At 39.3% G+C, this 13,666-nt stretch overlaps 1 protein-coding gene and 3 non-coding genes across 4 annotated transcripts in view; 2 read left to right on the top strand and 2 right to left on the bottom strand.

Annotated features, from left to right (window-relative positions):
* Positions 1-338: 338 nt before the first annotated feature.
* Positions 339-422, bottom strand: TRNAL-UAA (transfer RNA leucine (anticodon UAA)). The gene has a single exon. It is a non-coding gene; the product is annotated as a tRNA-Leu (tRNA).
* Positions 423-681: 259 nt separating this feature from the next.
* On the top strand, positions 682-765 carry TRNAL-UAA (transfer RNA leucine (anticodon UAA)). The gene has a single exon. It is a non-coding gene; the product is annotated as a tRNA-Leu (tRNA).
* Positions 766-3,805: 3,040 nt separating this feature from the next.
* On the bottom strand, positions 3,806-3,889 carry TRNAL-UAA (transfer RNA leucine (anticodon UAA)). The gene has a single exon. It is a non-coding gene; the product is annotated as a tRNA-Leu (tRNA).
* Positions 3,890-8,927: 5,038 nt separating this feature from the next.
* The window catches only part of LOC145683824 (uncharacterized), an 84,231-nt gene continuing 79,492 nt past the window's right edge, over positions 8,928-13,666 (top strand). Inside the window, 1 exon segment of the mRNA XM_081755422.1 lies at positions 8,928-9,085. Coding sequence (XP_081611548.1) covers positions 9,076-9,085 — 10 coding nt within the window. The 5' untranslated portion in view covers positions 8,928-9,075.

Genomic DNA, 13,666 nt, shown 5'->3' with positions numbered 1-13,666 from the left:
ATATGTGATAAGGAAAATGTGTAACTGTAGGTAAGTGTATTTATAAAGGAGCAACATTACTGGACCTAGAGCCTCTTGTGATGAAGAAAAAAATACGAATTAAGTTTACTTCTACAAGTAGCCTAGCTTGTGCCTCATAGATTGGGGACTTTGTGGTGGACAAACATCGTGCTTGTGAGTTTTCTCGGGGTTCTCCCGTTTCCTCCCACTTTCTTCATTTTACCATTTCATTCATTTCTCATTATCACCGTCTCCTTTAGCCTAACCGTTGGAAAACTTAAAGATTTCATTTCATTTTCAAAGGATTAATTTGTTTAGAAATTCTAAAACAGATATTCTGTCAGGTGTGGGGTTCGAACCCACGCTCCCAACTGGGAAACAGAGCTTAAATCTGGCGCCTTAGACCAGTCGGCCAACCTGACTAGTTGGCAAACGTGCATCCAAAAGAGTCTTTTCTGTGGGAGGGTTCCATGGTTTGTAGGATTGGAGGGGTAATCCAATAATACTGAACACTATGTTTATATATTATCGAACGAGTGTTATTCTACAGCCGAAAAGAAAGATAAGTAATTTTTAAGTACCAACACATGTATTCTCACAGGATACTACACAAATATAGTGTCGTGGATTATTGGATCCCCTCTCCCAAGAAAACGCTTCTGGGTGGGCGTCTGCTAGGCAGTCAGGTTGGCCGAGCGGTCTAAGGCGCCAGATTTAAGCTCTGGTTCCCAGTTGGGAGCGTGGGTTCGAACCCCACACCTGACAGAATATCTGTTTTAGAATTTCTAAACAAATTAATCCTTATTATAATAGCAAAAAAGTTTTAGTCTTGCATATCACAATAATTTTTATTGGTTAATAGTTGCGCTAATATGGTTACGTATGACTTAGATGAGTAGTTCCCAACCTAGGAAGCACAAGGTACTTGTAGAAATAAACATCCATTCGTAATTTATTTGTTTAACAGAACATGATCTAGGCCCAGTTACAATGTTGTTCCTTCATAAATACGCTTACCCACAGGTATATTTTTTAACAAGATTATAAATTTGTACATTTTCCTTATCACAAAATACAATGATGCGTAAGATCAGTTCTTTAGTCCATATCAAGTATTTCTTTGCTACGCAAGTATAGTTTTGTTAAGAATGTGTACAATCTATGTCGAGTTACGAGGTTAAATATTAATAATAGTATTCTCCTTATCTGGAACAAGGAAGAATTGCCACAAGAGTGGAAAGAGTCAATCATTGTTCCAATTCACAAGAAAGGCGACAAAACTGACTGTAATAATTATCGAGGCATTTCTCTTCTGTCAACATCCTATAAAATCCTTTCAAATATTCTGTTAGCAAGATTGACCCCATACGCAGATGAAATTATTGGAGATTATCAGTGCGGATTTAGACGAAATCGATCAACTATCGACCAAATATTTACCATTCGCCAAATACTCGAAAAGAAGTGGGAATACAATACCCCGGTACATCAACTATTTATTGATTTTAGAAAGGCTTACGACTCGGTTAGGAGAGAAACATTATACAACGTTCTTACAGAGCTTGGAATACCGAGAAAGCTAATTAGATTAATTAAGATATGTTTAAGTGAATCCCAAAGTAAAGTCCGGGTAGGAAAATTTTTGTCCACGAGCTTCCACGTCGAAAATGGCCTGAAACAAGGAGTTGCGTTGTCGCCATTATTATTTAACTTTGTGCTGGAATACGCCATAAGGAAAATCAAAGATAGCAACCAGGGCCTAGAGTTGAACGGCATTCACCAGGTTATGGCATATGCTAATGATGTAAATTTAATAGGGGATGATAGGAGAACAGTAGAAAGAAATGCAGAGATCTTATTAAACGCTTGCAGGGACATGGGTTTAGAAGTAAATGCAGAGAAAACTAAATACATGGAAGTGCGTCGGGACCGTAATACGGCAAATTGTGGAGGCGTTAAAATATTAAATAATACTTTTGATAAAGTGAATACTTTCAAATATTTAGGATCAATATTAACAGACGAAAATCATATTCACGAAGAAATTAAATGTCGACTAAAAGCAGGGAATTCGTGTTATTATTCGGTTCAAAATCTCTTGTCGTCGCGAATTCTGTCGAGGAATTTGAAGCTTAAAATATATAAAACGATAATCATGCCTGTTGTTCTGTATGGTTGCGAAACATGGTCGCTTACTCTGAGGGAAGAACATAGACTGAAAGTATTTGAGAACAGGATCCTGAGAAGAATATTCGGACCCAAGAGGAACGGAAATGGGGAGTGGCGGAAGCTTCATAACGAGGAACTACATAGTTTATACGGTTTACCCAACATTGTTAGGGTCGTCAAGTCTAGGAGGCTTAGGTGGGCAGGTCATGTAGCTAGAATGGAAGAAAGTAGAAACGCTTTTAAAGTCTTGACTGGTAGACCCATAGGAAAACGACCATTAGGAAGACCTAGGCGCAGATGGGAGGATAATATTAAGATGGATCTCGCAGAGATAGGAGTACAAAGTAGAAACTGGATCCAATTGGCTAAGGATAGAAGTCAGTGGAGAGCTTTTGTGAACGCGGCACTGAACCTCCGGGTTCCATAGGCCATAGAGTTAGTTAGTTAGTTAGTTAGTGAAGAATCTCTAATATATACTGTGTATTCTCAGTTCCTTTTTAGGAGGTTCATTGAGTAAGCGAAACACACTCAATGGGTTTGCTTTGCGTAATTCGGATGAAAGTAATCCTTGGAGAGCAGTTTTCAACTACCTAGGTATGAAAAAAAACCTGTAAATTAAAATCGCACAGGGGTGCACCTACGGAAGAATCCACCGAATCCGGACGTCCTCTTAAAATCTCGTTATTCGACATTCATTTGTATACTTTCTCAATCACATCGAGATGAACGAAGTGAGATACTTGAAGGCAGTGACGACGCCAGTCTTAATTTCTTGGGGGGATGACGATCAAGTGGAAGGAGTAGATATTTTGAGAGGCGGGAAACAACTTTCTTTTTGTATACCGAAAATAATAGTAATAATATCTATATATTGCTTGACCTACCTTACACAACAACATGTCTCGGGGACAATTAGCGGGGAGTGACGACTCAACCAACGGATATTTGCTCCCCCTCCCCTTTGTGTTGTTACTACTTGAAGATGTATTATTTTTATATGTAGCTTTGGAGAAAATAGAAATTTTTGGCACGTAAAATAATTCGTTCGTTGCCAATATACATTTTTTTTAATGCTAGAACAGATGGCGCATTCCTTATGTATTGTATATACGTGTAAAGACAATATATTACAACACACAATTAAATATTGCAGTCCCAGTTCGATTAAATTTACTTTAATAATCACCAAATCTTACTACGACAATTATTTCAATAAATTAAACTATTTTGGTTACTTTTAAACGTTGTATTTCCTTAATACTATCGTTCATTTCAGAGAAATTAAAAAGAAACTTCCATTAACTATGGCTTCCTTACTTATATATTTAACAGCAAAAATAAAACAAGTTTAAACATGTCTGGCCACAAGATTTGATATCATAAGATACCAGACTATTGTCCTTGTTGCAATAAAACTAAATATACATAAACGTTATACTTGTAGTATATTTTTTAAATAGTATAGATTATTCTCTTGCTATTTTTTCTTCTTCTGACAGGCTTACTACTTGTAAATATTCTATTATATAATTTTGAATAAAATAAAAGCTTTCTCTTCATCATTGCTAGTAATTAAATACCTATACTTATTGGCGAGTAAAATGTGTGCATGTTCCATTTTGAAATAGAAAACTTTTGTCAGGTGTGGGGTTCGAACCCACGCTCCCAATTGGGAACCAGAGCTTAAATCTGGCGCCTTAGACCACTCGGCCAACCTGACACTTACCTCAGTTATACTGCTCAGTTGTATTCCAGAGTTCATCATCTGTGACGTCACACCATCGTGCTTTGCTGTGACCTTGATTTGTTCTTGTCCATTCACTATAATAATAATAATAATATGAACAGTTATAATGTATTTACTCATTCTGCTATTGTTACTATAACCATGATTCGTTTGCAGATGTAGGAGTAATTTATGTCCTAAAGGATATTGTTTCCTATTAAGTTTGTGCCAGGGGCGGATCCAGGACGGACTTTTGGGGGGCGGGGCGATGAGTTTTAAAACTGCTACTTAGAGCTACTTTTAAGAACTCCAAACTCTGAGATGGGTTTTATTTATATTATATAAAATAAGAAAGTTTTCACATAGGGGGGGGGGGTCGCATCCACACGGAGAATCCACCGGTTCCGGACTTGCCTCTCCTCTAAAACTTCGAAACTTGTCTACTTTCTTAATAAAACCATACTTCTTTACCAGAGAAATGATTGATCTGGCCTAAAAATTGTATCTTACACTTTACCTGTCCTCTTTCTTTTCTTATAAAATCAACGTAGTCTATCGTTTGTTCTGAGAATATAGGTGGTAATACTTCATAATTACGTTTGGGTAAACGTCTTTTAGGGTGAAGAACAAGTTCTTGATCAGTCCAAATTTTGGATCCTTCCGAACAAAAATTTCTGAGTGCGCGCGTAGTCTATGTGTGCCCTATTCGTTATGGGTAGTATTATGTGAGTACGGGGCTACCATGTTCTGAAATGCCAAAATGATTATACACTTACATCTGTCTAACTTCTTATATAAATAGTTATGCCCACAGGCAGTGTTCGTAGTTTCAGGTAATTTTACCTAATCTAGGGAAATTTCGTAGGTATTTTTTTTTTAAAGGGGGCAAAGTGATTTGTTTTAATAAAACGTGAAAATCCAGAGAAATTCTCGCGCTCATTGATTGACCAATATAAATGCTTAATTTTTTTCTTTGTTCTTCACAAATAAACCAATACAGTAGCACAGTGCTATTCAACTGGGGGTACGCGTAGCCCTGGGGATACGCAAAAATGTTTCTGGATGTTTACATAATGCTGCTTCTGGGGTCTGCTGGAAGTGTCTGTTGATAGTTCACTGCAAATGGAATTCGATAACTTGTTAATTTGTGATTTTTGTATCTATGCTCGAAAAGAGTACATTGAAATTAGTGACAGTGCTTTTATCACAAACGTCTTCCATTTCCATCAACATATTTGTGTGAACAGGATTTCTCTGCATTCAGATCAATAAAAACGAAGCACAGAGATTGCTGGAATCCAGAATTATTCTGATTCTCGCACTCTCGAAGATTCGACCAAGAATCGAGGAGTTGGAGTCCCGGAAACAAGCTCAGTCATTTTATTAACAGGTTAATTCTGAAGTTACTTTTAGTTTTTGAATTTTTAATAATGTTCTCAGTGTACGCATTATAAGGGAGAATGAGGGAAAAATGCCCCTCAGTAGAACTGGATGTCTCCCATATGTTTTGAGGGCCGCGGTGGCTCAGTAGTAGAGCGTTCACCTCTGGTGTTTGGAGTCTCGGGTACAAACCCTGCTCCCGCCTAGTGAACTTTGTGGTGGACAAACACCGTGTGCGTGGGTTTTCTCGGGGTTCTTCTGTTTCCTCCCACTTTCTTCATTCTACCATTTCATTCATCTCTCATCATCACCGTCTCCTTTAACCTAACCGGCATAACCGTGGGACGTAAAACTAAAAAATTTCATTTCTTCATATGTTTTGAAATTTCCCATGTTAATTTTTTCGAATGTGTACTTTATCCCCCTGTAAATAGTCTTTTGATTGGCACACTGAACGAATTTTTTGGGGTCTCTATTTGTCCCCCTTTTCAATCAACACCAACAGGTGTATTAAGTTTAATAAGTTAATTTCAATTTAATTTCTTTTAAACAACTTTACGTGTGTACAATTGGATGGAGAACTGTGCTTAGGGGTACGGGAGAAAAAAATGTGGAATAACACTGCAATAGCAATTGTAAAATGAAATGAAATCTTTCAATTTTACGTCCCACGGTTATGCCGGTTAGGCTAAAGGAGACGGTGATTATAAGAAATGAATGAAATGGTGGAATGAAGAAAGTGGGAGGAAACGGGGAGAACTCCGAGAAAACCCACGAGCACGGTGTTTGTCCACCACAAAGTCCACATGGCGCGAACAATAGCAATTGTGTGTGTGTGTGTCTTTGTTCAAAGTAGCATATTTGCTCATCGCTAACTGAGTGTATTTTTAATTTCATGTTCTAAAAAAAAGTAGAAGCAAAAACAAACAAACAAACAAAGAAACAAATATGGTTGACACTTCCTTTGATATAGTTAAATTAATCTTATCATGTAACTTCTGTCATAAGAATTGGACACTTAACAAACTAAGGAAAATTAGATAAGAGGAGGGAAGATTTTGTTTCGGTCGAGGGTAATTTCGTAAGGAAACCTACTAACACTGCCCACAGGTACCCACAGGTAAATATTTAGGGCTTATACAGGTCACGCTAATACGGTCATCATTTTCAGGCGGCATTCAGTTTTTTCATTGAAAATGGCAAATTGAAAACTTTAATTATATCATAATGATGCTTTTTAGAACGCTAACTTAGACCAAGGCAGCTCTGCAAGAGAAACTAGATGCCTGCAGAGGAGCGCTGGAGAGCAAACAGGTTAAAATTAATAAAACCAAGACAGAATATTTACATTGTTCATTCAAGAAAAATGTAATCGAGATTACAAGAATACGACTGGACGAAGGAATCGTAACGCACTCACCTCTGGTGCAAGTGGTGCCTGGTTCAATATTAGGACTAGGGATGGCCACATTTTTTCGAAAAATACTTTTTCCAAAAATGAACTTTTCGAAAACAAAATTTTTTTCGAAAAACGAAAACGAATATTTTTTCGAAAAACGAAAAAATTTCCGAAAACGAATTTTTTTTCGAAAAACAAAAATTTTTTCGAAAACGCGAAAAAAAAAAAGAAAACTTAAATTTCCGAAAATCAAAAAACAGATTTTTCGAAAAAGGCCATCCCTAAAGGACATGAGTTTGTGGTGGACAACATTGTGCTCGTGAGTTTTCTCAGGGTTCTCCCGTGTCCTTTCACATTCCTACTCCACCAATTATTTTCTAATAAGTCAATTTAATTAACCATTCGTCTTTCTTAGCCTAATTAGAACTATAGGACTAAACTAGAAATTTAGTTTCATTTGATAGAAGTTGAAAATGAAATCTTTTAGTTTTACGATTATGCTGGCTAGGCTAAAGGAGACGGTGCTGATGAGAAATGAAGGAAATGGTGGAATGAAGAAAGTGGGAAGAAACGGGAGGACCCCGAGAAAACCCACGCACACGGTGTTTGTCCACCACAAAGTTTGCTTGGCGCGAGCTGGGATTGAACTAGGGACCACATGCACCAGAGGTGAACGCTCTACCCCCTTTTATATATATATAAAAATTAACTGATTCACCGAACGTGTCTCAGTAGATTGCTTATCTACTTATTACTAGTTTCTACTTAATTTTACTCGCTTTAACAGTAACCTAGAACGACAGCTATACCAACACAGAAACATCGAGGACAGTTAAAATTCCAAAGGCTTTCCCACCGGGAATCAAACTCGGGACCCCGTATACTGTAGGAGCACGTGCTAGCCACTAGACCAGTAGGGAGGGCCCACTGAGCCACCGCGGCCCTCTTGTTAGAAATTGAAAATAAAGTTTTGAAACGGGGCTAATCTGTATTTAATAGAACTACGTATATTGGCTTTGGCTAGATCTAGAAATGTCTCGATCTCACCCGCGCTTTCCTGTATGCTTACCAATGTGTTTTGGTCATAGGTGTCCAAACTCGCGAGCCCGACGCTCGTGAGCTCCGCACTCACGCTCAACCGGGCTCGGGCTCATTGAAATAAGTGAGCGCGAGCCCACTTCAGATTAGTGAGCGCGAACCCAATCGAGAAAGTGAGTGCGAGCCCGAGTGATCGCGAGCCCAGTTAAGAGAAATGAGCGCGAGTGCGAATGAGCGCGAGCCCAGTTCAGAGAAGTGATCGCGAGCTCGAGTGAGTGCGAGATCAGATAAGGTCAGTGAGTGCGAGCGCGAGTGAGCGCGAGCCCAGTTGGAGAAGTGATCGCGAGCGCTAGTGATCGGGAGTCCACTTGAGACAAGTGAGGGCGAGCCCAGATAAGATTAGTGAGTGCGAGCGCGAGCCCAGTTGGGAGAAATGATCGCGAGCGCTAGTGATCGCGAGTCCAGTTGAGACAAGTGAGCGCGAGCCCGGGTGAGTGCAAGCCAAGTGGACAGAAGTGAGCGCGAGCCCGAGTGAGTGCAAGCCCTTATAAGATTAGTGAGTGCGAGCGCGAGTGAGCGCGAGCCCAGTTGGGAGAAGTGATCGCGAGCGCTAGTGATCGCGAGTGCAGTTGAGAAGGTGAGCGCGAGCCCGAGTGAGTGCGAGCCCAGTCGAGAGAGATGAGCGCGAGCCCAGATAAGATTAGTGAGTGCAAGCGCGAGTGAGCGCGAGCTCAGTTGGGAGAAGTGATCGCGAGTCCAGTTGAGACTGGCGAGCGCGAGCCCGAGTGAGTGCGAGCCCAGTCCAGAGAGATGAGCGCGAGCTCAGTTGAGAGAAGTGAGCGCGAGTCCAGTTGAAACAGGTGAGCGCGAACCCGAGCAAACCCAGTGGAAAATGGCCACCTCTGGTTTTGGTTTTAAAAAAATCCATATGACACAGAGAGGAAAAAAAAAAAACAGTTGTTTCCGTCCGTGACGCAATCTTATTACTTGATGTAGTGACAGGTGAAACATAGTAAATCCATCACATGACGGGAAGAAAAGAAATTAAAGAATTAAATACAACAGACATTGTGATTCATCTGTATGTGGACCACGCCTCCTGACGTGGACAGTAAAAAATAATACCTGTAACCTATCATCCCCCCTCCCCTTAAAGAAAGAAGTCTAAAAAGGTCGTTCGGGGTCATTCCGCCCGCATATTTCCCTTTGTACGCATGCGCAAAGAGTTAATACAAGACGCCGCATTTGCCGGTCTACCAGCTCAGTTCCACGAGTCAGACAGATTTCGTATTCAGTGCCAACGCAGAGAGGAGAGTGTGAATTGTATTTAAAAAGACTGTGATTTCAACTCATTATAGCAACAATGGCAAAAGGTGAGTCAATACTATGTTTTTCTTCTTCATCAATTTCCATTTGTTCCTTAAAGAAAGTAATTATCATATAAAATTATATAGTAGTAAGTACCACTATGTAATATGTATGTTATTAGGTACCCCCCTTTAAAAAAATAAGCTGTAAGTATGACATACGGGATGAAAACAAGCTTTGATCATTTTACTGCCTTTTTGCTTACGTCAGTTGCTTCACGTACGATATTGTTTTTCATTCTCTTCATTCCTCCCTCCTATATAGAAGTTGTGTCTTGTGAGGCGGGATTTTCGCACACAGATCGATAACAAACCGTATGATCGTCCGTTTATAACGTATTCATTAGTATTATGAATCAGCTTATCGGCATTAAATTGTTTCCCAGCTAGCTCTCGAGCTCCTTGGTGGCTAAGCGGTTAGCGTACGCGGTTCGATTCCCGGCGGCAGCTCATGTGTTTCGGATTTTACGTTAATCAGTGGGACGTTAAAATCATTTCAACCCAGTTAGCGCTCTCACATGACTGCTAGAGACTTCGACCCACTTTCGATTCTATAGTATACCAGCTGAAATGCCTGTTCTTCGCACGGGGAGAATTAGGTTACTCAACTTTTGGCATAATTATCAAAACATTCTACCCCCACAGAATAAGCTTGAATCAAATTATTCAGTATGATTAAATAAACCTAGTTTGAAGCGGGTGCTATCTTCCAAAAGTCATTTTAAACGGGTCGGACGTTTTTTCGGCCCAGAAAACTATGAATTCGATACAATCGTAGTTGACTTTTTTCCACCTCCGCACCCTATTCAAATGGGGATGAACTCTGGTTTAAACAGTGTTGGGTGTGTCACTATTCATTTCAGCGACCCCGAAAACTACGAATTCGACAGTAATATCACCCATTTACACGTTAAAATTTCACCCATTACCTCATGGTGCTAATGGAGGGTGAATTTAAATGGCATCTGGAATGTCATTCTTTAAGCGTCCCCGAAAATGGACTCAACTATAATATAGGCCGGTTATCACTTATGTCCGTTCCACTCCCCCCTAGGAGCGCTCAGAGGTTTTTGCCCCCACCAGGGGTTGAACTTGAACTTACAGGGCACCAAAGCTGTCACCAACTTAGGACAGCTGAAAACTATGGATTCGACATAAATATCGCGGATCAATTATTTTTTGCATGTCACCTGCATTTTTTTTTTTTTTTTTTTTTTTTTGACAGCTACAAGATTCTTGCAGCATGGTAACCTAGCTTTACTATGATAATAGTACCACGCCTCCATAGTTTGCTTTCCCTTTCAACGGAAACTTGAAAAAAAAATTGCTGAATCAGGTCTCTTTCATTGTCATGTCATAACTCTTACGACATTTCTACATATGACCACCTTACTTTAAGAATTACAACTTATTTCCGGCCATTTGTCTTTCCTTCTAAGAGAAACTTCTAAAAACGCTCAAACTTTTGTCTTTAATTATTGTAAAGTCTAAATAACAACTTTCATACCTCTAATCTCAAGGGATTCAAGATATGACCGTGTTCTTTTAAGTTGGAACCCTGACTTTTTTTCTCCCTACCTTTTCTCCCTTATAGGGGAAATGAGAGAAAGCACTGGAATACCTCTGATTATTTTAAATGACTGATCTAACTTGAATTTCGAGATGTGGTCATCAAATTATAACAGTTGTAAACCTGCCCCCCTTTTTTTTATCATATTATATTTTATTTTCATTCATTATTTTTTATTTTTTAATTCCTAAGTTTCCTGCTTATTAAACGCTTGCAGGGAGATGGGTTTAGAAATAAATGCAGAGAAAGTTAAATACATGGAAGTTCGTCGGGATCTTAGTACGGCAAATTATGGATGCGTTAAAATATCAAATAATACTTTTGATGAAGTGGATACGTTCAAATATCTAGAATCAATATTAACAGACCAAAATCATATTTACGAAATTTAATGTAGATTAAAAACAGAATTCGTGTTATTATTCAGCTAAAATCTTTTGTTGTCGCGAATTGTGTCGAGGAATTTGAAGCTTAAAATATATAAAATGTTAATCATGCCTGTTATTCTGTATGGTTGCGAAACATGGTCGCTTACTCTGAGGGAAGAAAGTAATATAGATTGAAAGTGTTTAAGAAGATGAGACGAATATTTAGACCCAAGAGGGACGGGAATGGAAAATAGCGGAAACTTCATAACCAGGAACTGCACAATTTATGCAGTTTACGAAACATTGTTAGTATCAAATCTAGGAGGCTCAAGTGGGCAGGTTCTGTAGCCAGAATGAAAAAAAAAAAAGTAGGAACTCTTTGAAAGTTTTAACTAGAAATCCAATCAGAAAAGGACTATTAGGAAGACCTAGGCGCAAATGGGAGGACAACGTAAAGATAGATCTCGCAGAAATATCCAGTTGGCTAAGGACAGAAATCAATGGACGCAACATTGAAGCTCCGGATTTCATAGGCCATAGAGTGAGTTAAGTTTCCTGCTAATTAACGAAATCCGTCCCTATGTCCCTACGGTTGGCAGCACTAGTATTCTGCTGAGAGTCAGTTTGCTAGACCCGAACATTCAAAGGGTAAGTCCATGAAGAAGATACAAATTACTTCTTAGTTTATTAGAAAAAAAAAAGGGGGTATTTGCCTAGGTGTAATGGTTCCGAACCCTAGGCGAATTATATTAAAAGGAGTGAGATGGATTCTGCCATTTTCGTGTGATACAGACAAACCAGTATGGCCAGGGACGTACCATATGGCAGGAATTTATTTCGGGAGGGGTCTAAAGCGTTTCGGGGGGGGGATCCAAATACAATTTGAGGCAAAATTATATTAAAATTTCTAAAATTGCCCCTAAAAGTAGATTACATTTACAAAAAAGTTGAGATTTCGGGGGGGGGGAGGTCCGGACCCCCAGGACCTACCCCCTGCGTACGCCCCTGAATATAGCTTTTCATGAGCTTGAAAGTGATTTCACTTTTATTGCATGACTAAAGTTAAGAGTAGGGATGGCCAAAAGTTTTCGGATCCGGATATCCCGGATCCAGTGAGATCCGGATCCGGATCTTGCCGGATCCGGACCTAGATGCGGATCTCGGATCCGAATCTCAGATCCGGATCTCGGATCCGAATCTCAGATCCGGATCTCGGATCCGAACCTCAGATCCGGATCCGGATCCGAAATTCGGATCTCGGATCTGGGTCCGGATCTCGGATCTGGGTCCGGATCTCGGATCTGGATCCGAAATTCGGATCTCGGATCTGGATCCGAAATTCGGATCTCGGATCTGGGTCCGGATCTCGGATCTCGGATCTGGGTCCGGATCTCGGATCTGGATCCGAAATTCGGATCTCGGATCTGGGTCCGGATCTCGGATCTCGGATCTGGGTCCGGATCTCGGATCTCGGATCTGGGTCCGGATCTCGGATCTCGGATCTGGGTCCGGATCTCGGATCTCGGATCTGGGTCCGGATCTCGGATCTGGATCCGAAATTCGAATCTCAGATCTTGATTCGTATCCAAACCTGCATCTGAAATTGTGATGATAAAATTGAATATCTAAAATTCGTCAAAACTTTTTTCAGATTCACTAATATAGTAGATTGCTGTGCTTTTAAATGTTTCCATAACACGTTTGTGCTACCTTTGTTCTTTATTTCATTTTGACCTTGCAATATTTACATCGAAGTCTCTTTAGTAAAATATTTCCAAGTTTGCCTTCTTCCCATTTGAGAGTATACTGAATTGTCTGAAAACTGATCTAAATGGTAACAAATTCTTCTGTTTAGCTCCTCTTCGAAACTTAATGTTAACTTCACATTGAAAATATTTATTTTATTCTTAGAAAATAAACTTTCTTATTTTCTCGTATACAAATGAAACATCTTTAAGATAGACCCTTCTAATCGCAGGAATACTGGACAAAACAAACTCTTTATTAATAGTAGTTTCTGACTCACTAGAGTCCAACCATCAACAAATGTAATAATGAATATCTTTCACTTCGAAGGTACAGCAAAAAAATATAGACTGGTTGGCGTGGAACAACAGTAGATTTGTAAATATACACACGAGAATTTCAGAAGAGCGATATGGTTGTATAGTACTATTAGTATTAATAAAAGTGTTCGTTGTATGACTTTATTACCTAACTTATGGCTTGCCCTTCTGAGGTCAGGAGTTTGTTGAATGAGTAAATATAAAAGAGATTTCTGTTATTTTTTCTTCACCCTCCAGGTTTCTTTAATCATACATTGCAGGACGTAACCAAAACATATCCATGCATCGTATCATTGAAGCGTTTTGTGTTTTGTATATTAAAGTGTTCAAAAATATTTAACATATTCGCATTTCTTCATGTAATCCCAGGTTTAATTCTCGGTGGAACATACATGAGAAAATTGAAAGCTGAAACAATATGAAAATAGTATTTAAAAGTCAGGAAATTGATATTAAAACTTTAGCTATCTATTGGGATTGTAAGGCTGTAGTTAAATTAACCCACACGTTTCGTGAAGATATATTACGTCGTTATTGTTTATTTACTATAAGCTACCAGATACATCCTCAGAGACCACTTTAC

Source organism: Thermobia domestica, chromosome 1 (genome assembly GCF_964235325.1).
Source record: "Thermobia domestica chromosome 1, izTheDome1.hap1.1, whole genome shotgun sequence".
Classification (NCBI taxonomy): Eukaryota; Metazoa; Arthropoda; class Insecta; order Zygentoma; family Lepismatidae; genus Thermobia; species Thermobia domestica.
Note: the sequence above shows the minus strand (reverse complement) of the source record. Positions and strands in the feature narration are given on the sequence as shown.